The 27,702-nt window shown below is 42.6% G+C and overlaps 1 protein-coding gene across 13 annotated transcripts in view; it reads right to left on the bottom strand.

The window, feature by feature from the left end:
- Positions 1-27,702, bottom strand: part of MYPN (myopalladin) — a 66,502-nt gene that overhangs the window by 12,668 nt on the left and 26,132 nt on the right. For 7 of the 13 annotated variants that reach the window (XM_083502362.1, XM_083502363.1, XM_083502364.1 and 4 more), the window contains 11 exons: positions 18,617-18,792; positions 16,873-16,930; positions 16,159-16,291; positions 15,419-15,490; positions 14,624-14,765; positions 13,934-13,957; positions 10,110-10,226; positions 8,855-9,224; positions 8,052-8,657; positions 6,460-6,604; positions 1,338-1,430 (listed from right to left, as the gene is read on the bottom strand). In XM_083502362.1, coding sequence (XP_083358488.1) covers positions 1,338-1,430; positions 6,460-6,604; positions 8,052-8,657; positions 8,855-9,224; positions 10,110-10,226; positions 13,934-13,957; positions 14,624-14,765; positions 15,419-15,490; positions 16,159-16,291; positions 16,873-16,930; positions 18,617-18,792 — 1,936 coding nt within the window. The remainder of the gene's footprint in view (positions 1-1,337; positions 1,431-6,459; positions 6,605-8,051; positions 8,658-8,854; positions 9,225-10,109; positions 10,227-13,933; positions 13,958-14,623; positions 14,766-15,418; positions 15,491-16,158; positions 16,292-16,872; positions 16,931-18,616; positions 18,793-27,702) is intronic. The other 6 variants (XM_083502367.1, XM_083502356.1, XM_083502357.1 and 3 more) reach the window with 1 other exon arrangement.

Genomic DNA, 27,702 nt, shown 5'->3' with positions numbered 1-27,702 from the left:
ATCCTAATTATGGTTTTCTGCATCACATTGAATTTGATCCTTAAAACATGTCCTTAAGGAGAATGGTTTTCATAAGTTCATCCAACAGTGAAAGACTGAGCCATGAAGCCATGAGTCCACCACTAGATGGGGGTCGTCAGATCACCTTTGGGTTGGTTGTGCTTCATGGCTTTTCACCAGCTGGCATGCAAAGCCTATCCTTCTAGAATTTCACCTTGTTTAGTTTTCTCTTTCATGAAGCATGCCTCAGCAAATTGCTATACAAAATGGAGCAAATTCCTGTCTCAGTTACTTGCTTCTGATGGTTGTTACAGAATGCCTTTGCAAAATAGAAAGGCATGAGCTTATAATAGTTGCCAACTGAAAGCACTTATTCCATGGTAGTAGATAAAAAAGGTCAAACATTCTGCTTATTGCTTTGTGATCTAAGCCTCCAAAATTGCTAAAACTAAGGTCAGTCTGAACCAGGGAAGTGCTGGATCCCCAAAATCATATATCTCAGCTCAGTCAATAGATGCAGTATTCACACTTGACGTATTTAACTTGAGGTAATTTTAAACTGGCTTAATATTTTAACTTTTGTATGTTTTAAAAGTACGGTTGTGATTTTTTCCCTTTTTATAAAATGCTTTGAGGGTTTTTTACAATCAAGTAGTATGGTACATAAATTTTATAAAATTAATTAATTAACTAATTAAAGGGCAAACTAGATGTGCAACAGGCAGCATATGTGTTTAAATGTGTGGGTTTCCTTGCAATATGCACAGAAACAGGAGCCCAGACCTCTCTTAATCATTGCTTTTGCCTCTATTGCAGATAGAAACCCAGGCATTTAATATGCACATATGCTCACTATGTATATTTTATCATTAAATGAGCCCTTTTGTACCATGTTAAAACTGTAAAAATGTGAATTGACAAGTCACTCATTCTTAGCCTGTAAACTGGGAATAATAGTGTCTCTGTGAAGTACTTTGGGATAGGATGGGATTATCTAGCTAACTAAGTAATAACACATAGAGCTAATGTCCTTCTAGAATTTAGAGCTTCTTTACTGTATGGGGTTACAGAACATCTGTCTTGAAGTATAGCCTTATTGTTCTTAACAAATTGGGAGCTTCATAATTGTCAAAAAATGTCAATTACTGTCAACTAATTGTCAAGAATTATCATGGAGGTATTTTCTGTAAGAAACACACACACACACACACACACACACACACACACACACACTCCCTGCCACTTCCAATTGTGTTAATGGCTGAATTTCAGATTTTCAAATTCTAGTAATCAGATTTACATATGGAGCCTAGATGGGAGGGTTAGCAGGGTTGTACCTTAGATACATCCTGAGCTGTAAAGTTGAAGATTGGGGTATCATTGCTTGGTCCCTGAAGCTTGCGAGCCAGATTTTCATCATAGGTTGCTCTCTGGTAGAGAGAAGTAATGGCATTAGGAAAATGTTATGATGATTTATATGGGCATAATTTTAATAAAATCTAGCACAGGCAACAGAAGGGAGTTTCAGAAGTGACACGTAGTGTGGGGTTTGATTAATCACCCAGTACTGCAGTGCACACACCATTTCAAATAATTAAGAGAGAATAGAGTATTTTACAAGCTGGAAGGGACAGTTTAACTCCCAGTGATGTGAACTAAAAAGTCCCCACTGGTTAAAATGAGGAGCTGAATTGCAAATTCTGAGGTAAAAAAATATATATTCAGTTCCTTCTTACTACATGGAGGTAGTGGGGACGACTGAGAGACCTTCCTTTCTCTCCCCACCCTCTTGTAAAGTTTGAAACAAACACCTTAAAAGCAAGGATGGGGGAACCTGTGGCTATCCAGATGTTGTTGGATTATAAGCCTCTCATCCTTGAACAATGGTCATGGTGGCTGGGCCTGACAGGACCTGGAATTCAACAACATATGTGAGCTATAGGTTCCCTATCTTTGCTTTAAGTGTTCTCTGGTAACGACAGAGGGCTTTGTATGGCTGAGGATGGCTGCAGCAGCCCTGTGGGCTAATTCTCCTTTGTACTTACAAGGAGATACCGTTTTCAAAATCAATAAAATGTTGCTTTTTGTTAAAATTTGTCCTTTTCTTTTGGCTACTTTGAATTAACTTAAAAGGGACTATGTGGTAGCATGGATTTAAACAATAAGAAACATAAATAAAGCTTGGGACATTCTTGTTGTTTTGTTCATTCTCGTGTTCCTTAAAATATTATAATTAATTGGGAAAACGAACATTAATTCTTGGCATATTCAACTGGAAGATAAATCAGAGTATACTCTGTACTCTGTTTGCATAAAAGCATTAAAGAAGACTATAGCGCTCTGCTCTGCAACATTTTCAGGAAACTGAACAAATAAACCCAGAATTTCTCCAATGAAGTTGTTCGCTCCTGATACCAGTGGAACAAAAACAGTCAGATTGAGGCCTTCTTTCTGTTTCAAAATGGGCAGAATGCTAGGGCCCTGTAACAAAAAATGAGCAGACCCCGGTAGAAAAAATGATGGGAAGATGCACTGGAAATTGTGGAATAACAACACAGTGGGATAACTCAACACAGTGTCATCTAACCTCTCTGCAAACAAATCCAGATAAACGCTCAATAAACAAGTCGTCTGGTAGCAATCAGAGCCCCTTCTATTGCAGCAGCTATTGTGTGGCTGGCAAAACACAAGGAAACTTCCCTGCGAATGCTATCCAATCCAAGCAACAAAGGCGCATCTAGGGGAGCTTGACCAGTTCGGTCACACCAAGCATGGAGATTCTGGGGCGCTGCAACTGTGACATCCAGCAGAAGGAGGGAGTTGGGGAGGGACACACACACCAGATTTTGGCATTGCACAGGGCGCCACAGAAATTTGAGATGCCAAGGTCTGCCACTGCAAGCAACCCAGCAGAGGACACCCTTCTCTCTGATGGGGCCTCAGCTTTCAGCTCTGCCTGACCTCACCACAGAAACCAATAGCACACTAGGACTGAAGCCAGAAGATGGAGCTGCTGGAATGACTACCAAACTGCGGCTCCATTATTTTCAGTGAGAACTCTCCCCTTTCAGGAAAGCAAGGAGAGTTTGCTGAGGGGAGAGAAATACTATTGTTGAGTTGCTAGGGAGGATTTCTGTGCACATGCTCAGTAGGAAGGCGGCTCCTTAGCAATCATTTCTGTCAAATGTTTTGGTGGATACAGAAAGCAGGTGTGTATCCTGAACTTGACACTGAAGGGTTGAAAGTGTCAGTCCTGCCTGACTTTGTCACAGTTCCTGTCTTTGCTCTGCCCTCTTCATACCTCTTCTGGTTCTGGGAGACCGGAGGGGAGGGGAGAGCAGGAGGGCTTCCAAGCAAGAGACATTATAGCTGCTCAAGCCAAAGGACTAAAGGAGGCCACAGAGCAGGGGCAGTCAGGGGTTTTAGGGGTGGGGCAGAAGAAAAGAGAGGGGCGAGGAAACAGGGTAATGGGTATTTATTTATTTATTGTTAATGTTTCTATACTGCCTTTCTGTAAACCAGCAAGGCAGTGTACAACTGATCAGAAACAGTAAACAGCATTAAAAATATATCTTTTAAACCTAAGCCACTGGAGCACAAAATGTGCAGGAGGAATGACTTGTTGAGATGTCACTGGGCAGATTCAGGTAGGGGCAACGTTAATATATTACACCTGCTTCTTTCATGCAGCTTCCCCTACTTCAGCTCAGGAAGACAGGTGGGAATTGAGGCAGGACACACGACACGGTGTGAGCAGCACAAGCAGATGCTGGCAAAAAGAGCAGCAGAGCTTCTGGGAAAGGTCAGCCCAATAAATTAAGCTGATGATTCTGAAGGGCTTTAGAACTCTGCTCTCTGCCACTCCACATTCAGCTTTTATAAAAACTATTCATTAAACCCAGATCTATCACTGATATAGAAAACCTGATTTTTAAAACATCAAGTGCTTTAAACATACTTGTAATACAACAAACTAATGAACAAACTTTTAATTGCTCACACAAACTACACTGGTCCCTTGGGTTGGCACCAGAATGCGGTGCAGTTGGGCATTTGCTGTGATGTCAAGATCTGCAAAGGGGCCCAGCACCCCAAAAGTGCAGCCATTCACACTTCTTGTGGAGTGTCCAAAAAGGGTCAGATGTGGCATGTTAGTATGTTCCACTTCTCCAAGGTTAAGGGTAGGTGCCTGGTCTAAGGTACACTCCTCACCACCACCACAAAAAATATCCTAGAGCAAGTACACGCTACGCCACTGTCCCACCCCAAGTGGTCAATTGCTGAAAATATTGGGAAATGAAAGATGAAGAGATGGGAAGAATGAAAATGCTTTGGATGAAACGACAATGAAGTAAACGGCAATCACAATATACGGTATTACCACGGTAATTAAAGATGGTTAAAAATTAATGTTTCGTATCACACAATCCAATGCACATCTAATTCAGGAGTAAATATCAGTGTGTTCAGTGGGGCTTACTCCCAGGTAAGTGTGCACAGGATTACAGCCTCAAACTTCTTGGCTCACTGTTCAATCACATCATGTATAAATAAATAGCTCATGCTCTCATTAGCACAAAGTGACTTTTGTTTCTAAAGGAGTTATTATGCCGTTAACATAAAGGATTGGGTGGCATTTCACAGTAGCCTTCTAAGAAATTCATCTCACCGCTTCAGCAAGTACAGACTTTAGCACCTATGATTCATCTGCAAAGACCCATCATGTGCCTAGAAGTGATTTGGCAGGTGACTATGTCCCCAGAGCTGTCAACAAACCATATCACCTAAGTTATTGCCTGTGGGCAGTCTACCTCCAGGCTGATTTCCTTTTGTAAATATAAATATTTGGGCAAGGGTGGGGACAGCTGATTTACATGCACTGCATGGCAGCTAAAGCTAAGTTTGTATAGGGAGCTCCTCGCAAACCCGCTGAAGACGAAAAATTGCCCCTGCATTGTCATTAGTACATTCCTATGTGCTACTTCACGTTGATATATACAGGAACAAGGTCAGAGTTTAACTGGACTCCAAGTCACCACACTTGGCCCTTGAATCTGTTTTCAGCATCAGGGCTCAAATCTGGGTCAAGTGAAACAACAGTTAAAAATAGAATATATTTTAATGTGTGCAACAGTACTTACCATGGAGCAATCACATTCACTTATCCTGCAACTGCTCCCAATTCAAACAGGGCTATCATGTTTTTCAAAGTTCCATCTTGGGTGAGAGGAAACCCCATCCAAAACTCTGATTTTTAGGAAACAATGTTTACTTCTCCATCACCCTCTTTCCTCCTTTCTTTCCCTTCTCTTGTACTACTTATGTCTAGGGGCATCATAAAACATTTGCCGTGTGGTTATAAATACATTTAAATTCTTAGTCGCTTTGAGGCAAAACTCTTTTTTTTTGTAGAAAGTCACAAATAACAACAACTGTGTTTCTGATATCCATTAGTTCCATGGTTCCCTATTGGCTAAGTACTGCGGAGCCCCCAGTTTTTCAAAAGCCAAGCCATGGACTCCCTACTTTTGAAAATTTTGATATCTCTATGGTAGCTTTGTTGGGTCATTAGAACTAGCGGCAATCAGCAAATCCAGTTTACAAGTCTCCTGCATCCTAGAAGATCAGTGTTCCGGTCACTTGCAAAGACGCTATGAGCACTCAAGAAAGCTCATCTCTGATCTGAGAAGTGAATCAAAGAACTATGTAAGCAGCAGAAGCTCTCACCACTGATCACTCAGTCTTCTCCCCTTCTGAGAAGTCACTAGACATTGTCCACACAATTTCAAGCCAAACTCCATTTCCTTAAGGATTAGAACCCTTAAAAAAAAAATCAAACAGCAACTCCCTGACAGATCTCTCCTCCACCTCCGCCATCCCTCCAATAAGCTTAACAGGAAGCAATGAGCAGAAGCTGCAGTGCTAAGACTGGCGGTGAGAAGAGAAGTACCTGGTGGAGCAGCTGCAGCAGCCACTGCCAACTTCATTTCCCCAGAATGCCTCTGGACTCCAGCATAGCAGTCCAGAGGAATTCTTCTCAAATTAAGATAGGGTGGATGCAGCCTCACCTGGTACTTCTCTTCACTGTGCTGGGATGAGCACTGCCACCCAGAAAATGGCTTTAAAAAAGGATGCCAGAAAGCAGCAGCAGCAGCAGCAGCAGCTGTAGCAGGTCTTGTAGGGCCCTGCCATTTGCCTCATCATACTAGAAACTGATGCTGCACCTGAATATACACACAAGAGTTCTCATCAGCAGCCCTGCTGACAGTGATTAATGTTCTGATCCTAAACATTAGGCCAGTCTATGTGCCTATAATGCCAGTAAAATGTCACACTATCCCCGGGCATAATGCCATGCAGTGTGATATTTTGCTAGCCTAGTGTGTTGGGTGTGTGAAGCAAGGTGTGGGCTGAAGGTCCAAGAAGAGCACATGTTTAAACAGTAGGCAGTGCTCTTACCTGCGGGCCATGTGGAAATGCATCATCCCGTAAATGCAGTCTTTTCTCCAGGTCCTTGACAACAGCAGCTTTGTGATCTCTAATTGAATCTTCTGTTGGCAGTGGCAAAGGCCTAAGATTTTTCTTCACCGTTCCCTGGCTTCCACTACAAAACAAATCTTCTGTTAAAATGCTGCTTTAGCATTTCATTAATGCATGCTTCTTTTCTTTTTTCTACAAAAAACCACTGCCAACAAAAAGAAGCTGTTCAGATCCAGCTAGGGTCCATATGTGGACTGAGTACACCCAGCTCTGTAACTTATGATGCAATGAGGGGGACTTCAATTCTCACCCTCTACACCAAACAGCTGATCAGTGCAGTTGCAATTTATTTCATGGGCTGAGTGGTATAGCCCTTGCTAGTGCATACACATTGTATGGAACCAAGGTCTTAGTCAATGATCCCAATCATTAATGAAGAAAGAGGACGGCAAGTTCTAAATAGACTACGGCTGTGACCCACTGGATAACTATTATGGATACTATTACAATATCCAGCTTTTCAAATATAAAGTTCCTGGAGATGCCACAAACTTCTGTTAAAAATAAATTAACCAAAGCTAAAAATGCAGTTAAAGTGAAGCAAAATGCAAGTGAAACTCATTGCAATAATAAGGTCTGGAGGCTGCAAAGGTTGACACCAGCTTGGTGGGATCCCTGTCCTCAAAGAAGCAGCATGGCCAGTGCAATAGCTGAAGTTGATAAAAAAACTGCTCTAGGGACCACAAAACCTGCTTCCCACCAGTGCTTCCCCCCAAAAAAAATTGTTTAGGGGTACTCTCATTTTTCTACTCATATTGAAATACTGCCCCTCAATGAGGCCAAACTTAGATTCACAAAATGTTTAGGGGTATGCATCCCCCTGCACCCCCCGAAAAAGCACTGTTTGCAACCTTGATTAATTAATATCAATATTTAACCCCACCAGGGCACAAGGATTTCATACTAACACCTGCTCCAACTTGTCTGAATTAAGTTTTAGTCTGTTCAAGCTCGTTCATTTGATCATCGCTTCCAAACACAGGAAGACAGAAATGGCAGCACCTGGATGTTTAGCTAATAAGGTACAAGGCATACTGGTGACACTAAACTCCAGACGATCTGTCCCAATAGGTTCATACAGTGCTGTATCAATAGAGCTCCCCCCGGGCAAAAGAATAGAAAGTGCTAAGTGGAATTCAGAACTCCCTAGAAAGCACATAGTGGTCTGACAGAATGAATAAGCATGCATGGTAAAAAGATCCTCCTCTTCCCTACCATACACTTTCTGATTTGGGATATTCTAAATACAGAATATCAAAAATAACCTTGCCTGTGATATTGTACACAGATTCCTGGAGAGCTTTCCTTCAAAGGACCACTTTTTCTCCTTTTTCAAGAGTTCATCAATGTATAGGTTCTATCAATGGAGGCCAATTTGTTAACTGTGCTCAAAACACCCTACCCCACAATTATTATTTGGCAGATGTTTCCCATGGACAAACCATCCCTGTCTGTTCTTTCACAATGGCTCCCTTGTACCAACTTGAATGTGTAACATTTTCATCACTTACGGAGTTGGCGCACTTTTAGGTAGACCCATGGCATTCGTTGGGGGTGTAGAAGGAAGAGAAGGTAGAACAGAGCTGAGGAAGGCTACCGGGTTCTGAATTCGACCAGTTGGAGAGAGAGGAGTAGGAGGCACATTTTGGGGCTGGAACTGATTCATGCTAGATACAGAAAGCAATAGTGGTGGCAACACAGGTTCTTTGGGACTTGTAAGAGGCTGCTCAGTTTGGTTTGCCAATCCTCCTTGAGGCCTTGTCTGAGCTGGTGGGGATCCTAAGAAGTTCTCCTTGTTGGTTGTCCTCTGGGATCCTTGTGGTATGTTGCTGAACGAAGGCATGGGGGAGCTGGAAGGGGAGCTGACAGCTGGGGTGGTGTTCTGAGATGCCAGGAACTGCTTAGGACGGGTGTAGGTGAATGTCTGTGTCGAGGGACCCTTGTTTTGCTTGTATGTAGTCGATGAAGGCTGTTGCTGTTGCTGGTTGGATGAAGTAGCAGAGTTCAGTGTGCCAGTACTGAATGGCAACTCTTTTGGAGGTGGGGGGGATGGTTGCTGTGTTTGCTGTTGCTCAAGCAAGACCTGGGTGTGTAGCTGTTTTAACTGGGTGGGATCCCTGCATACAAAAACAAAAATGGATGAAATATTTATTAGGGCCCATAAGAAAACCATTGTGACGTGCGAATCAGGCCATAATATATTATACAGATTATACATAATATAATTTCTGCTTGAAATAAGAATATAAGTAACAATTAAAATGGAATTCCATTTCAGACATGGCTAAAGCTTTAAAAATGCCTTCTTACTTACAGTTTTGGTTTAGCCAACACAGGAGGTGGCTCTTTAGAAGGTGAGATTAGCTCCTGGTTTTTAAATATCTGTCCATTGATCTTATCCGGGAAGCAGTTTGGTCTGGTTTGATTTGTAGGCGCTCCTCCACCCTCTGATGAAGCTTCACTTCCTTGATCATCTTCCGGAAGCTTAAAGTGCACATGAAGGCCTATCTTGGAACTTGACCGAGGTTCATTGTGGTTTACAAGAACTCCTTCCAGTTTAGGCTTTGGAGGCTGATCCACCCGCGGAAGTGAAGGGGCAGGTGCAGAAGGCTGCTGTTCAGCAGCAACTAAACTGATAGAACTTATAGTATGGAGAGCAGCATTATTATTCTGGTCCTCAGGTCCTGGAATAGCAAGCATTACAGTTATGGCCTTGGTAACTCATCACACAAATCAGTGACAACAGGGGTGCACAGAAGGGGCAAAATGCATTTTGAGTGGTGTGCAAGCTTTGTCACTCATATCAGATTACTGAAAGCATGACAATTTTTTTTTAGGATTTTTGTTTGGGGATGTGTGCTTTGGAGGTGCCTGTGACCCAAATACTGTATGCTGAACTTGATTACAGTGATAGCATACACATATTAATCAGAGAGACCTAAAATACTCTAAACTTGATTTTCTTGCAATTGGTGTAAACAAGCCTTGTTTAAGTTGGTGACAGATAAGGAGCAGTTAAAATGGTCTGCTCTTCCTGCAGTGTAACTGCACAATCCTGATTAAAAATACTCAAGAAAGCAGTGAAAACAGAGTGATAGAAGTCAATTTTATGAATCCTGACTAGTAGGAACATGGATGAGAGGAACGTTAAACGTATGCCTGGTAAAATAAAAGACATTAGAACCCCACTGACATGTGGATCTGTGGATCAAGACTAATATTTTAATATGCCTTTTAAATTTTGTCACATTTTATTTTACTTATTTGTTTCAGTTTAGTCACCCCTTCACAAGCACACAATACTAATCAATAATTATGAAACACCTGAACAAAAAAAATAAGCCCCCCATTATTATAATACAAACTTTTAATGAAATTGGTGTCTTTAGGCACGTTCAACTGAGATATGTCACCAGATTGGATTGAAATATTTTCACACTGGAGGAAATGTATTTGAGAAAGGCTACTTCCTTGCTGAACCCAAACTCTTTTCTATATTCTCTGAAGTTCAGGCCACATATCAATATGTCTGTGATTATTGCAAAGGGATTATTACAGTCTTCTCTTACCCTTTACAGTTAAGCGAGCTGTACTGGAGACTGTCCCATATTTATTGCTTGCAGTGCACGTAAAGCTCCCAGAATCTTCTGAAAACACCTCCGCAATGACCAACGTGCAAATCTCCTCTGAAAACCATCACAACGGAATTGGCAAATTTTACCACAGAGCAGGTGCAAATTAACAAATAAAATAATCATGCTATAGGGTAGGGTACCAGATAAATGGGGGCCCTCCAAGTGTGCCCTGTTTGGGACTACTTTAATAATTATACTCTGCTGGCAACGGTGTTGCTGTTTCTTTGTTGCATGACCAGAAAGTAGTAGACATGTAGCTAACTGTGGCATTTTTCAAAATACTGGTAGCCATCACAATATGTTGAGGAAAGTGGCTATTCAATCCAGAATTGACGCTATCAAATATCAAGCAAGGGGCTAATTTTGAGCACCATCAAAGCCAGTAGAGTGAGCAACAAGCAGATCTGGCCCATGAGACACAATCCACCAGGATGTTCTGTTCCATAACTCGCGTTGAAATTTCCATGCATTGTTGTAATGAGGCTCAGGGATTATGGCTCTTGAAGGGGAAGAGCCATAGCTCAGTGGCAGGGCTTTAAATGCAGAAGGCTCTAGGTTCAAACCCTGGCATCTTCAGGTAGGGTTGAGAAAGATTTCTGCTTGCAATCCTGGAAAGCAGCTGCCAGTCAATGCAGACAATGCAGAGCTAGGTGGAACAATGGCCCAATTCAGCATAAAGCAGCTTCCTATATTAGTTTGGGGGAGGCAGGGGACTGCGAAGAGATTGCTGGTTAAATTTTCAACTGGCAGGGGAATGTCTTAGGCTGCTGGTTTTGATGCTGCCCCAGAAAAACAGATTTCAGGTATAGGAGTCATGGAAGATGGAAACTGTTTCCATATATATGCCTCTATATATACAGTATAAATACAAACATGTTCTGAGGCTGCTTCATAGGAAACCAAGCCCTATGAGTACACAATTGAAATAGTATGTTAAAGGGAAAGTTAAAGGGAGACTTGGTAGTGGTTTTCAAATATTTGAAGGGCTGTCACACAGAAGATGGAGCAGACCTCTTCTCTGTTGCCCCAGATGGCTGAAGTAGAATATGTGGATACTGTAAGGAAACCTTACAGACAGCCTTCGGAGGTGGTGGGTTTTCCTTAAGCAGAGGCTGGGTGGCATGTTGTCAGGGCTGCTACAGCTGCTAGATTCCTGAACTGAGCAAGGGGTTGGACAAGATGACTTCCAGGGCTGCTTCAAACTAAAAATGTCTATGATTCCAAGAAGACTAGCACCTATTTTTCACCTATCTTTCTGTATGTTAGTTGCTGGTCTATACCTTTCATTGGAGTGTATATTCCAAATGTCTATTGGCTGACAGAATAGCGTTTTATTTGCCCTTCAGTACCACCTTTAAGCATCTTATAAGTCTAAAGTTCTGAAAAGTGTCAAATCTCTCTCTCTATCTCACACACACACACACAGCCTAGGCTAATTGTTTTTGTATTGCTTTTATGATGTCACTATCCAAAACCCATGTAGTTAGAATCAGTACAGTTAAACCTTCTTGGCTCTCACATGATCTAAACTTGTTCAGTTGCTCTGGAATAGCAGCCTTTGGGGGAGAGGAAAACGTGTGCTTCTGAGGTGAACGCTCTCAACATCTTTTGGCAGGTGGCATCCCATCTGCCAGTCCCTGCAGGAAGGGCACGTCTGTGCCACTTTTATGAAGTGCTCTCTCACATCATGTACAAACAAGTGAGTCTTCTTTCACCATCAAAAGCATTTCAGAGAGCACAAGGAGTGCCATGTCAATGGGATCTAGAGGAATGGCACTGCATGGGGTCTCCATGCCCTTTAATTCAGCATTGCCTGCAGAAAATCTGCACTGGTTTGGAATGCATTGAAAAAAATCTAGTAACAGTCAGGATTCACCTCTCAAGAGGTAGAATGCACAACGTGGCATTCTCCGGTTTCAGAGGTGGAATGCCTGAAGTGGTACTCTCAGATTTCATGAGTGGGGCGGGGATGTGGGGAGCTGAGGGTTAAGAGAGAATAACTGGCATGGCCGGAAGGGGTGACACAATACTCTCCAACTGGCAAGCAGGATAAAAATAGGACATCCCTACATCATCTGGTGCACATTTCGCACTGGAGAAAAGAAAGGATTTAATACTGACTCCTTCATTCACATCTAGCCTGGGAAAAGAACAGTCCTCTGATCTGAAATAAGAGCAATCACAGGAGAGAACAGGATCCTTATCTCCCCACCAATGAAAGTAGTTAGTGTCTGCTTTAGCAGCCTTTTCAGGGCTGCAATCCTGTACCCAATGGTCTGGGAATTAGTCCCACTGAACTCAACGGGCCTTACTTCTGAGTAGAAATGTACAGGACTGCACAATCCTATACATCTCTACTCAGAAGTAAACCTTGTTGAGTTCAATATGGCTTACACCCATTAACTAGATATATGATTGCTGCTGGGTTTTGCAGAGGGTTGGGGAACTTTGGACCCAGCATGGGTCCCAGTTTGGCCTGCTGTCAGCCGCCTCCACAGGTCACAACTACTTGCCCCTTACCTGACATCTGATGTGATGTCAGGTGTGGGGTAGGTAGAGATGCGGCTGGCTGTGTGACTTAGCTCTCTTGTAGGGAACCTGACTGCGCAGTGAATCCCTGAAGTAAGCAGACTTTCAAGTCTGCTTATCAGCAGCACTTCAGCACACCGTGTGGGGCTCTTTGCAAGCCCTGCATGGTGCTTTCAAGTCAGCTGACATCACTGTAATATCAGGTGATCGACAGGTGGGTGCCTCGGCCCATCAGTGATATTTGGCCTATAAGGGGTAGGGGAGATAAGGGCATGGCCTACTGGTTAGATGAGTCTGATGGTAAACTTCACAGCAGATAACATCTCTGTTACTCTCAACAGAAAACAATATAAAAGGCAGCAGACCCACCACCATGCCAGCAATCCAACACTTGGTAGAGCAGAGTGCTTGATAATGTAGCACAATGTTGCAGAAAACATGTCTGTTTCTCTTACACAGGGACTGCAGAGCTGAAGGCAGCACATTCTGGCCTCTGCAATCAGCCATGGACTGAGGCCAATGGGAGACTGCGCTTGCCTCCTAGGAAAAACATAGTGACCAACTTGGCCTCATCCATTAGCCAGAAGAGGAGCAGCTGCAAGGACTTTCTTCCCCCATCTCTGGCAGAATTAACATTTAACCCCCAACTGCTGGTTGTCCTGGGACTGCAGGCATGAGGGAAAAGAACAGGCTGGCCCCATCCATTGGCCAAAGCTCAGATGCCAGCTGCTATTCAAGGAAGAACACCAGCAAAGGAACATCAGTCTGGCCCCAACTGGATATAAATGCCCACATAGCTCACCTTTTCGTTCTGGCCTTAACTAGCTGATGATTCCTTTCCCTTCCCTTCTGTGTGTCTGTACACTTGGCAGCAGTGCTTGATAGTCTCTCGCCACCCACCCTTGATGTGAGCTGCTTTGGAAGACAGTAACTGTCTGACAAGCAGGATACAAATACAGCATGTGACTAAATAAATAAATACCAGCTACTGATTTACTTATAAAAGTATTTATATACCACTCTCTCATAAAAATTGAGGGCGGTGTACAAGAACATAAAAACATACATTAGCTATGACTGTCTCTGTGCACTTTCTGGAAGAGGAACTGGAATGCTAGACTGCAGTCATTTATTTTTTTACTTTTTGCTTCAGTCTGTGTATGCCACAGTGGCATTTGGTAAGGCTCAAATAATTGAACATTTATGCATATAAGGTAAAGTGTACTTACCTGGCTCAGCCATAGAGCGAGGTTCTAAAGGAAAGTAAGAGAAACATTACTCCATTCAATATTTATTTCAGTGTTTTCCCTAAGGACCCACCAGGTAATTAATGGGGGGGGGTCTATTTTTTTATTAGAGTAGACCAATCAAAATGAATGGGCCTAACTTATTCAAGTTCTTTAATGTCATCATCACCACCACCACCACTTCATCTCTGTGTGTGCCACCTTTCCACAAAAAATATGCTCAAAGTTGCTTACAATGAGAATACATCACAAAAATCAACCACCACACTGACAAACCTTGCAGGGTTGTTGTAAGGATTGCTGAGAAAACACATGGTAAGCACCCTGAGCCCTTGAAATGCACTACAGAAACAGCAATGACTATTTTACAAATTGTGGTAAAGGAACGTAAGTTCTGGAAATACCATGGCTCACTGCTTTTTATTATTCAGGTGCATTTACATCTAGCATACAACAAAATATTACAACTCTCCATGGGCATAGCCAGGATTTTTGTTATGGGGGGGGAGGCTTTTGTTAGGGGGTGCAGAACCTCAGTTAGCTATGTATTTTTATTGATTTTTATCAATAAGGGGCAGCTGCCCTTCCCTGCCTCCCCTTGGCTACACCCATGCAACCCTCAGTACTGCCAACCCTTTCCAGATAAACGTCTGCAATGAAAGGAAAGCCTACTTTTCTGTAATATCCTGAAGTCCGGGGAGTCTTCTATCAATGTCCCTTCTCTGTACCACTCAACCTTTGGAGAAGGGGCTCCTTTCACTCTGCATTCAAACACAACCAGCTGGCCCTCAGAGGCAGATATTTCCTGTAGCATCTAAAGCAGAGACAGGCCATAACATGGTTTTAAATTAATTTTAAAATTAAAACTGAATAATTATGTGCCAATAGTTACAGTAAGAAGAGCTGTACCTTTGAATGTCTATGTGTGCTGGAAATTTTCTTTACTCTGCAGTGCAGAGACATGTAGTGTTTTCAAATAGCCATGCACATAAAAATGTGTTGATCTGTTCTACAAAAGTGACTCTAGATACCACCCTTGAAAATGCTGGGTTGGATCCAGATCGGCGATTGCAATTGCAGAAAGAACCAAGATCTATCAAAGGCTTCCCAATGGAAGTTGATCTGTGCCAATTCTTCCATCACTTTGCACTGTCCTTACCCCCAGAGGTTCCTCAAACCCCCCCCAAAGCAGCTAATTCAGGAAGTTCAGGGGATTGCAGAGGGAAGGAAGAATTGATAAACATTGCCTCCTTGCCCCCTTCCTCCAGTGTGAGCAGAGCTCCGCTGAATGCAACTCAAGGTCCAACCCCCAAACCCCGATCTTCAGAGAGATATTTTATGGTAGAGGAAACAGCCTGAGGACAGTTAGGGACCCTTTTAAAAAAATATATTGTTTCATTTTAGGTTAAAGTCTCTCTTGATAGCATCTATTTGTTTCTCATTGTGGAAAAGCAATAAGTAAGTTACCTTAGTAAACACTGGAGCAGCTATTATGGGCCTTCCGTCAAGTCCTTGTAAATAGTTGGTGGGGCTTTGACTCTGGATGTTAAAAAGCAAACAGGAAGATAAAGATACAAGAGCAGTTATCAAGCAGCTGATTAAGGAAGCCCCTAGTCCTGACACTTATGTAATTCCCACCTCCTCCAGTGCAAGATTAAGAGGGAAGTCCACGTGAAAAACATGACACAGGAAAACAATTTGATGCAAACTTTGCAGAGAAGGATCAGTGCATTTTCCTAACGGTGTTACATAAAAACTGTCCCATATTACCCTCAGCATTTCATCTGGAGCCTCTGGAGAAGCCAGAAGGCCTGACATGATGACACACAAACTGTTCATTTTCCACAACAATTTCCCCTCTTTTTTAGAAGTCTGACTGCTTATCCCACTCATTCGCTGAATAATTCCTGAAGTCCATCTAACGATTGTCTACAATGACTGGCAACAGCTTGCCTAGATGTCTGGCAAGAACCGTTTCCAGAACTAGAACTTGGGACATCCCGCATGAGAAGCATGTGCTCCACCACTGAGCTATGGCTTTTTCAAAACCATCTGAAGCAGAATTAAAACAGGGTTTCCCCAAAAGCACATAATATATCTCTCGACAGACAAAAGATTGCCCACCCATCTCTTAGGGAAACATGCAAGCGATCTCCAGCTTATACAGTTTCTCTTCCTTGAATGATATAAATATTTATCTCTCTTACATGGTAGGCGGGTATCGACACAGGATGTACCATAGAAGGTTGTGGTTTCGGTGTTTCTTGATGGGTGGTATTAACAGGAGGAGGAGCAGGAGGAGGAGGCACATTTGAAGAGATCTTGGTGCGGTTTTGGTATCTGGGAAAATATCCAAGAAGGTATATTTATTTACAAAGAAAGCAAGTTTCACCGATAGGTCATTTTGTTTGCTTTAAAAACCTTTATTTGACTAAAGAAGCTCCCAACAGCAGGTTCCCCCTTTTCTCTCACACAAAAAGAGAATGCCTTTTGTAAGATGATGTCCACTTCAACACACATACCTTATCTCACTTAAAAAATAAAGGATCGTTGTGGGTGTGCCTTCCTATGTTCCTAGATGTGTGTATTAATTAGAATTACAGTTTACCTTCCACCCCTGCACCATCTTTCCAAATGAGATTGCCCCCACACCCCGCATGTGCTCTTCCCCCCTAATTAGGGAAAACATATGGTACATGTATGGTTTCCCTTCTAATGGAACAAACAGTGACCTAGGAGAGATTATCTAGATTGGGAAAATGGCACAGGAGGAAAGAGAACCTCCACTCACAGTACTATGGTCACGATCCAATTATCTGCCACTCCCACAGCTGCTTTCAAAATAAATATAAATTGGTGGGAAATTCAATAATGGATCTTCAGTGTCTAATCTATTTTAGATCTCATACACATGGACTTACTGATCCATTTCTTCTTTGCTGGTGCTCGTGTCGCTTTCAGATTCAGAAGAGGAGGCTCCTGTGGGAAACCAAAAGTCAGTTTACGTGGCACCACATTTAATAATGCCTTTTAACTTCCTCCCTGAGGTTTTCGTTTATGTGATAAATGTACAATTATTACTAACTTCTTGTAGAGATGGATCCTGGCATCTTTCCCTGGGCCTATGCATCTTTCGCAGGAACATTGTGCTGTACCATTGTGCACATTTCAATATGATATATTCCTAAAAAATAGTATTTCTCTTCCAGATAAGGCTGTAATTGCTGTTACAAGTGTCACGGGGAAGGACAGGACAGCACAAGGTTTGGTTTTGTATGCAAAAATTCCTATGCAGCACTGGGGAAGATTCCCTGTCTGAAACCCTGGAAATCCGGTGCCACTCTATACTGAGATATAAAGTTCTGACTTGGTATAAGACAGCATCTTATATCCTTAAGATAATTTTGTCAGGGTGACAGACACCCATTTGGTATGAAGGTGCACTAACTTCCCAGTACCATTTTGTGACTTTGTGGGCTGGGTAATACTTACTTTTAAACTGTTGGTTAGCTGGGGTGAGCATTTTTCTGCACTGCTTTCCACTCAGCTTCAATCAATGAATAGGTACTTTCCCCCTCCATGGCAGGAGCAGATAGGAATCTAGCACCATTCATAAAATGTGTTTTGGTTTGGGCACTGCCAATATTTTTGTGTAATAAATCATCATTACCACTTTATTTGTATGCCACTTTTACCCTACACAAAAATCATTCTTCAAGTGGGTTTTAACAAAGGGAACAGCAATAAAGCACAAAACTAACAACAGGAAGAATAATTTCATAACAACAACAATAATAAAACATGGGCTAATTCAACAGCAAAAAAATGTGCTTGCACCCAACAGCGAAGTGGGTTTGCTTAAGCTCACTTTTTGCAGCCTACATGTCTACTATTAAGGCATCACTTCTTTTTTGTGGTTGCATCACATTTTTAAAAAATTACAGCTGTGATATTCTTTGTATTTGGAAGATGTATAGTATACAGAATGTCACCTTCATGCCCTTTCATAGAGCACCCAAAAACCCACCACTGCTGGCGACAGTAGTCTGGAAGAGGTATTGGAAAGGATGTGCACTTTCATGCCAAATGGGTATCTGTCACCCTGGCAAAACTATCTCAAGGATATAAGATGCTGCCTTATAATCTATATTTTTTTTAAAGTACTGTACAGCAGCAAGGTTATCCATCCCATCTCAGCCCATGTTCACACCAGACTGTAAAACAGTAAATTTAGATTATGTTCATCTGTCTGTATACCCATCTATCTAAAAGATTGTAAATAGGCTAATTACCCTGTGCCATATCTATCCTAGCCGATAAGAAGTCTATCTCCCCTTCAGCACAGCTATTTCCTCCTCACTCATAAGAACATAAAAAGAGCCTGCTGGATCAAGACCATCGCCCATCTAGTCCAGCATCCTGTTTCACATTGGCCAACCAAATGTCTGTGGAAAACCAGCAAATATTGTCTATCAAATAATTTTAATTGAAGAAATAAATTCAAGTACCTGACTCTATCAAAGAGAGAACTGTTTGCATTCCATGCTCTTGGATCACTGATTTCCATTTGGAACAACTATGCAGCAAAGCCACATAAAACCAAGTTCACAGTACAACTTCCTTTTGTTAATGATCAAGCGCTTTCTGTTCCAAAGAGGCCTTTACCTTCTACGTAGATCTCTGCAGAGGTTGAGTCTGTCCCATAGATGTTAGAAGCAAAGCAGGAGTAACGCCCTGTGTCTTCTTCAAACGCTTCAACAATAACTAGTGAATGCAGCTGTCCTGACTGGATGATGTGAATATCTGGTGAGTTTTCAAGCTCTTTCCCTTCACAGTACCACCTGAAATGCAAGAGCACTATTTGTCACTGTAATATCCATTTGACAAAGCGACAGGCTGCAAACGCAACAGTGAAAACAATGCCTGATCACCCTAAGCAGAAACACACATCACACAAATGACATTGAAGCAAAAAGAGGAATATCCTGCACTCTTCAGTTATTAACAGTAACAGGACCACATTTTGAAGAGAGTATTTGGATCCTACTAGCTGATCAGTAAGTTGCACAATAGAAGATAGAACTGGTGTAGAGTAGCAGTTAGAGAGCTGGACTAAGACTACAGAGACTACAGAGACTGAGGTTCCTGCTCAGACTGGAAGCTTGTTGGACCAGTCACTATCTCTTAGCCTAACCTAACTTTCAGGGTTGTTATGAAGAGAAAAAGCAGAGTGAGGAGAAAATGCAGAGGGATCCTACTTGGATGGTCATTTCCAGAGGGTGATCTTTGGCCTTTTAAACGGTGTGTGAGGAAATTGTTTTTGGTTGTTGTTACGGTATGTATATTTGTGTTTTTATATTGTAAAATGCACTGTGATCTTCGGAAGAAGGGCAGTATATAAATTTAATAAATAATAATAGTAAAGCACTGTTCCCAGGATTCTGGGGTTGGGGGAGGTGTGCTTTAAACATACAGTGAATATGCTTGGGCTATGTAAGAAGCGCTAAGGAATGCTAAAACTCGGCAAGACTAAAACAGAACAAGGCAGATATTATTAGGGGAAGAATTAGAAACAACAATATACAAAAAGCTAAAGGCAAGGTCTAAATGGCAAGGATGTCAGTAGATCTTTATAAAATATTGCTTGATGCAGATACAGAGATAATGCTTCTCTTTCCTCATAAAGCTAAAACTCAGGGCTACTCAATAAAACTTGACTGGCAGTAGATGCAGGACAAAGAGAAATGGAAGTGGTTCTTCACCCAATGCTTTAACTTATTGCATTCATTGCCATGAGACGTGGTGATTGCCACTGGATTTTTTTAAAAAATGGACAACATCACATGCACTGGATTCCGTCCTAATTTAGGCAAATGTGTATGATGTCATGCAGCAGGAGGTGGCCTCATGGGGCCCGTTGCAGCCAAGGGAAGGTCTGATGGGGCCCACCACAGCTAAGTCCCACGGGCTGCAGAATATTGAGGGGGCTCAGCTGCCTGCTTGAAATTTTTTGGGAGGCCTTGGCCCCCTGCCCCCCCCCCAGATGGTGCCCCTGGACCTGATCATGGAGGATAGGTTTATGAGGGGCTATTGGTCATAATGGCTCAATTTAATCTCCTTGTCCAAAGGCAGTATAGCGGAGGCTGAGGGAACACAGCTAGGAGGGGTTGTTGCATTCATTAACTGGTAGTGGACTTCCCACAAGCATCTGCCTTGTCTCTGTTGGGCACAGGAGGCTGGAGCAGACACTTGGTGTGATCCAGTAATTATTTTGATCTTATGTAGTACAGGAGGCAGGAGTAAGTGTAGGGCAATACAACTTATGCCTAATAAAGCAAACATGGAGATGAGAGAGAGATCACAATTGCTTCAAGCAATGACTTCCTTCCTCATATTGATAATCTGTGTATTAATAATCTACGCAGATCGGGTCCTCCCTAAAGAGGGCATGTATTGCGCTGAGACCTGGAAACCGACACCCTGTGTTGTGGGGGGTATGATTGGTCAGACACAACACCCAGTTGGTAGGTCCCTTGTAACTGGGTGCAATCTGGCCAATGGGACACAGTCCAAACAGTTCGAGGAACCTATTTATATCCATGCACGTGACCCAGAGCATTCTCTTTCGGCACGTGCATTCGGAACACCTGCCCTCCTCTCCCTACTTTTAGGGTTTTGCGCTTGACCTTGCTATGCCGTTGTGTGTCGTCTGTCATTGGGACAGGGGCACACAGTGGCGTAGCATGGGGGTGCGGGAGGGCTGGTCGCACCGGGCGCAACATCAGGGGGGGGCGCACTCACACTCGCAGCTCTCTGCCCTACCTGGCTCACTCACTCTCTCTCACTGCAGTGCTGGCTGTGCGAATCCGATCCGAGCCGCCGGGTCGCCGCCCACTGTGGAGGGGGGGTGCCAGGCGTGCGGTGCGGGGGCGCAAATTACTTGCCTTGCCCCGGGTGCTGACAACCCACGCTACGCCACTGGGGGCACAGCAGGAATTTTCCCCACTTGGCTGATTGGCTGTTGCCATTTGGGTTTTGCCTGCCGCGTAGCAAATCATCACAACTTGTAAGGTTGCGGATAGGCTCTGGTTCAGGTGATAGGGATGGGAGAACGCTCTCGCCATCCCTACATGAAGGGTATTCCGTTAAAGGAATCCAGGGACTCGATGGTTTGGTCAACCCCTGAGAAGGGGTTCTGCCCGTGCCTGAGTCCAGGGGGACATTTGGGTGGCGGAGATAGCCTGTTCCCGGCTTTCCACTTATCCAGGTGTTCACCCTTGGCTGACCTATGCTGGAACCCTGGGTCAGCGCTACCTGCATGGCAGGGAGCTAGTTGAACCAGAGCCTATGCAACCAGTCACTTTCTGTAATCAATAAAGTTGTGGCCTAAATTCTGCCAAAAACCAAAACTAAAATTTGAGTCAACTTTAGGGGGGAGGTTTCTGGGCCTGAACACACAATTAAAAAAAAGTGTACACTCACACCATCAAGTGTGAAAATAATACATGTTTATTAAAGGGATTTGGAATGCATGGCATGCAGCAGCTGAGGGCTACAAACAGACTCACATTTACTCTGTAACAAGTGTACTCCCACAGCTGGTTTGGGAAGCGTTAGCCACAATCCATATGTATCCTGTATCTAGACTGTAATTTCTTATGAAATACTGTGTTTTGCTATGTTTCCCTCCCAATCAGCTGTAATCCAAACTGTGCAAAAGAACAAAACCACTGCATTTTAAGCCAGTAATGTGTACACAGTCTACAGATCATGTCATTTTTACATGTGATGTTCATATTTTAAGATCAGATGGGAGACAACATTACCCATTTATGAGAGAAGACACTAATTTGCTTTCCCCATCCCATGTGCAGAATAGCTTAGTTCTAGACAAACTTTCAGGAACAAATCTGTAAACCTATGACAGAAACATAGGGCAGGAAGGAACTTATGATCTAGTATTTCTATATTCCTACCCAGCAGGATCCGTATATCCAAATGTTTTAATATATTTAATACCAATTCCTGTAGGTTGGCATAGTAGCAATGCCACAATCAGGCTGAGTTGCAATGACCAGGGTTGCACTCATTCATAATTTCAGTAGATTGTTGTATTATGGTAATACCATTCACAATAAATTAATAGTTCTTGTTATGGACAGAATTCTATACATTTGTTTTGGGTTTATCCTTGTGTGTTATTTCTCATAAGCCATGAAATCTTGATGGATGCACATGAATGATGAATCAGAGATGATGTATTCATCATTTTGATAGCTTGTATTACTCTATATACATCCACCTTTGAAATAATGCAGTCAGCATTGCCATCAGTCATATTGGTGCAATGCTGCTGGACAGGAAAATCTCCTTCTGTAATAATCAAAACAATGTGACTAGATACTCATGGTTATAAAGTGACATTTAAAAAGTAAAGAAAGGGGGGGGGGACATAACTCTAAGTGCTACAGACAGGCTGCTTCCATATTACCTGAAACAAGGAAACACAGTACAAAAGGACAGTGATTTTGATTAACTTTGCACACCTAATTTATAGGTAGAGGTGCATATTTAGAAATCATTGCTATAACTTAAGTATTAATGCAATGCAACTCACCATAGTGAGGAAGACTGTGACCAAGCGACTGGTGTGCCTGATCAGTCTCCTGTTCAGGGGCTCACCGCTGGTGAGTATAGTCATGGTCCTTGCTCTCTCTTCTTATGCTTATCATTAAACTGTTCTTGGCCTGGACAGCCCTTTGAACAGAGCATTGCCCTCTGCAAAGTAGGACACATGACCATCTTATGAAAATGGTGTTCGGCCACAATCTGCCAGGTTGAACTGCTGCCTAGCAAAAATTGCTGCACCATTGTGACATGTGGTATTGTATACCACCAGAGGATGTCATAAACATGTGAAGTTGCTTTCTACTTAGTCTGACCATTGGTCCATCTAGCCCTGGAAAGACGTTTTCCAACAGGTAGTGGCTCCCTAGTATCTCAGGCAGAGGTCTTTCCCAGTCCTGAAAGATCCTGTCCTGCCAAAGAGATTGTATCTGGGATGTTATATGTGCCAAGCATACCATATTTTTCGCCCCATAGAGCGCACCAGCCCATACGGCGCACCTAGTTTTTTTGGGCGGGAAATAAAGAAAAAAAATTATTTCCCCCCAGGCGCAGGGCTGGGGCGGGGGAAGCCCGAGCTTCCCCCGACCCCAGCCCCCAGAACAGGCAGCTCTGCGCAACCCTTGGGAGACCGGCACGAAGTTGCGCCGGTCTTCCAAGGGTTGTGCAGAGCTTCCTGAAGCCTGGAGAGCGAGAGGGGTCAGTGCGCACCGACCCCTCTCGCTCTCCAAGCTTCAGCGAAAGCCTGCATCCGCCCCATAGGACGCACACACATTTCCCCTTCATTTTTGGAGGGGGGAAAGTGCGTCCTATAGGGCGAAAAATACGGTATATTCTGTTCTCTCCCCATTCCTGACTGACGTCTTTCCTCAGAAATCCACATCAATAAAAGCACTGTAAGTGTGCTGAATACTGAGCAGTCCCTCCTTACCTTCCAATTCATTTATGGGTCTGGATTAGACCCATAAATGAATTGGAAGGTAAGGAGGGACTTGGAGGTAATTGGAAGGTAAGGAGGGAAGGTAAGGTGGTTTTGACCTATAAAATCCTACATGGCTTGGGACTGGAGTACCTGAAGGTACCTGTTCCTATATGTAGCCACCCATGCCTTAAGATCAACAGCTTCCTTCATTCTGAAATATGGAGGCTGTCCTGAGGGAGAGGGCCTTTTTGGCAGTGCCCCCCTGGTTGTGGAAAACTCCGTAAGGAGGCTCACCTGGCACCCACATAAATGATCTTTTGGTACCAAGCAAAGTTTTTTCTTAATTGTCCCAGCTGGGCCTTTTAATATCTTATAAGCAACATTTCAATATAATTTCATCATCATTGTTTAATATTTTCTCTAATGTTTGATCGTGGTGGCTTAGCTTTTAACTTTTCCATGTTAATTTAGTACTTCTGAAGTGTAAAAGCAGCTATGTTTAGCAATGTTTTGTTTTTTTATACTGATTTCAGTTTTTGTGTATATTTGTATCATTGTTCTGTTTTCAGGTTATTGTTTTTTAATTTACTGTATGCTGCCTCTTCCATTAACCAGTAGCAGTTTCCCACTATTTCTGGCAGATATATTTTTCTGCTTGCATGCTAAGTTCTTTTAACTGGCAATAGCAAGGATTGCTATTGGTTTTGTGCATACAAAGAACTTTCTCTACCTCTGAGCTATGGTCCATCTGTTCCCCAATTTAGTGCTGACAAATTCTAGCAGAACTCAATAAAACAAAAATAAACTGAAGAAGGATGCTGTATTTTGGAAGAGATTGTGGCTGTAATCCTAAACATACTTATTAGGAAGTAAATCCCATTAGATGTCATTCAACTAAGTTTTACTCACAGTAGACCCATTTAAATTAACATGACTGAGTTAGTGCCATTAATTTCAATGAGTTTCCTCTAAGTAAAAGAATTCTACCCATTTAATTCTGTGGGGCTTATTTCTAAGTAAGCATTCTTAGGATCAGGCTGTGAATGTGGTTAGGAACCTTAAGTGCAGATGATCTGAATTCTCAAACAAAGCATGGTTAGAGTGTGCTTCTCTCAGGTATTCATGTGCATTTGCCAGAGAGTGCTCTCATAGAAAATGCATGACACATAGCCTGTTTATAGGGCTTCAAATCCTTTTGACATGGGTCAGGCTAGCTGTGTATGCCAAGCCAAAGTAAAATTAACCTAACAGAGGTGAGCTAAGTAGTTTGGAAAAAATGCAGGCACCTCTGAGTAGAGATGGCAAATATGGGTCACTTACAACCAATGGAGGAAATGTCTAAGATCGTAAGACTGGCCTTACTAGGTTACACTCATGGTCCATCTAGCACTGTATTCTGCCTTGGTGGGCCAGCTCTGACGTAGTATATGGCATTCATGGGAAGCTTCCTGGAATGTTTCCTGTGGAAAATGCTTCGGGGAATATCATTCATCTCACTTGCTGAGAGCCAGTTACTGTGATCTGAGACTAGATCCCAAGCTAAAGAGTTCCAGTCCATAGGACTGGCAGATTCTAGGAATTATCGGTCTCGGTGAAACATTTCCACATTTAATATTGTAGTGAATGTCCAAAAGTTAGCAAATGTTGGTAAATGATATGCATGTATGAATGCTGACAATGACAAATGAATTTTGTGAATGCCACCCTGAATATACACCAACATTTCAGACATACAGAAGTGAATGCTGACATGTAGTTCATTGCCAACTTTGATTGGTATCTCTCTCTTTAAAAGGTGAATTTTGGACAGTCCCTGCAACATATACAGCAATGGGGAATCAAAAAGCCAATCCTGTGGCTGCTATAGGGTAACAGAGGAAAATAGAGTAGTAATAGAATATTCACTTGCTGTTCACTCCTGATGCTGTTAAGAATTTAGGGACTGAATCTACAGGAATACAATCTGATTACATTGAATAATGGCCACTCATAATTACATCTGTCATTATTTTGTGTGCATTTTCTGAAACCTATATCACAATATCCATACCATAAAGTGACATCAGGTTCCCAAATCCACTGATTCCAAAACACATTCATAGAATCATAGAATCATAGAGTTGGAAGAGACCACAAGGGCCATCGAGTCCAACCCCCTAGTAAGTCCAATTCAATTTGGCGTGCATCCACTTACTACAAGGTACGAGAGATTGAATTGTCCCTCACCAACCCTTACATTTATGAAAGGATTTAGAACCATAGAATTGTAGAGTTGGAAGGGACACAGAGGGTCATCTAATCCAACCCCCTGTAATGCAGGAATATCAACTGAAGCATCCATGACAGAAGGCCATCTCACCACTGCTTAAAAACCTCCTACGAAGCAGACCGATATAAAACTTTATGCAAATTGAATTCTTGAAAGTGAGTTCACACATGCATGCCCATCACTTGATGACTGCTACATCAGGGAGTGACTTGCATATGTGAAATGACCACCACAGATCCAGCACCTTAGAGCAAGCATTAGTATCCTTAGACAATCATGAAGTTAAACACTATGGGTGCAATTCAACACCCAGCCACTGCGTAATAGGGCCACAGTCACATCTACAGCCCTCTTGAGCATGCTGACAAAGATGGAAGATGGTGGGCAGGCAAATCACTGTGCCAGCCTGGAGCAGAGCCCTCCCTGCCGCTAGAATGCCCCATTTCAAGGCTTTTTGTTGCTGCTGGTTGGGACTCTGCCAGGGAAATAGGGACACTAGCAGAGCTGAGTGGAAGGGCACCTCTGCTCAATCAACCCCCCCACCCACCCCAATGCAAAGGGGAATTGGATTGGGCCCTAACCTTTTCAATGGGAAAAATTCCCCCATTCATCTATGAATCACTGAGCAATGTGCTAGAAAGGGGTGCCCATGAATATGTGCATCAGCCCTGATATAGTTTAAATGCCTGCTCCTGAAAATCTCTTAGTGCTCCTCATCATATTATTATATTTAAATAGCACTTCAGGAAGAGGAGCAAGAATCACTCCTTGAAGAGCTGCTCTGGAGGATGGGGGGATCCTCTGGAACAGTGTGGGATATGGCAAAGGTGGGGTTGCCAGGAGAAAAAAGGGATCAGCAAAAAACGTCTTCTTCCTGTGGATGTTGCTATTGAATCAGAATCCCTCCTGCAAATGGAAGGAGCCCACAGCAGGATGGCCATGTGTCCGACTTTACAGAAGACAGTCCTTTATTTGAAGGGCTATAGAAGGACAGCCCCCTGTCTGCAGGTGACTTCTCTCTAAAGGACTGACCAATCAAAGCCTGGTTTAAAGATAAAGAACCACCAGAATGAATGGAGAAGCCTTGAACTTGAACTAGCACCTGGACCAGACAGTTTCCCTGATCACAGTCTTCCCCACTATGGTGACATGCATTTTATTTCTATTTAAGTTATAGCAATTGTTTCTAGTTTTGCAGCAATAAGCAAATCTGGCTATTTTTTTTGCTGATGCATTTCTTCTTTTTAGATAGTTTGTAAACGGCCCACCTTAGTGCACAGTATGACATGTCTGGATCCAAATACACAGCTTTTTTTCCATGAACAGAAGCATTTTGCCATCTTTGCCTTGTGAAAATATATTTTATATGTTTGGAATGGGAAAGAGTCTTATGGCTCAGATGACTCAGCCTTTCAAGTCTCTTTCCTTAAACTAATCTTTCCAAGCAAGTATTGGTGTTTTATTTTTAAAGGGGCCTTTAACAGATAAATGGGTAACTATTACACAAGGAACTTTTCACGCTTCGCCTGGTAGCAGCACAATTACTTATACTGTAGCAAAAAACAACAAAGGACTTGATCACACATCGCATAATGGAAACAATGTATGGACAATTGCTGTATCTGAGAAACTAACTAAGAGAGTACACACCCTGAATGACATATCTGACACAGACAACTTTGTTGAAATATGGTACCCCTTTATAAAATATTCAAATGAACACCCTGATGACTGGCATCCACCAACTATACACATAGACTTATTGGGGAGGGGGGGAATTGATGCAGTAGTTTTCTGTTTTGGGGTGTGGGAGTGGGAAGGAAATTAATCCTTTTGATTATGTTTATGTTTATATATTTTTTCTTGAAAATCAGTCATTGGAACAGCACCAACACACACGGGCATAAACAGGCAAATAGGAAGGAAATTCCTTGT

Source organism: Podarcis liolepis (genome assembly GCF_965112155.1).
Source record: "Podarcis liolepis genome assembly, chromosome: 5".
NCBI classification, from domain to species: Eukaryota; Metazoa; Chordata; class Lepidosauria; order Squamata; family Lacertidae; genus Podarcis; species Podarcis liolepis.
The sequence above is the reverse complement of the archived record's forward strand: the minus strand, read 5'-3'. Positions and strand labels throughout refer to the sequence as shown.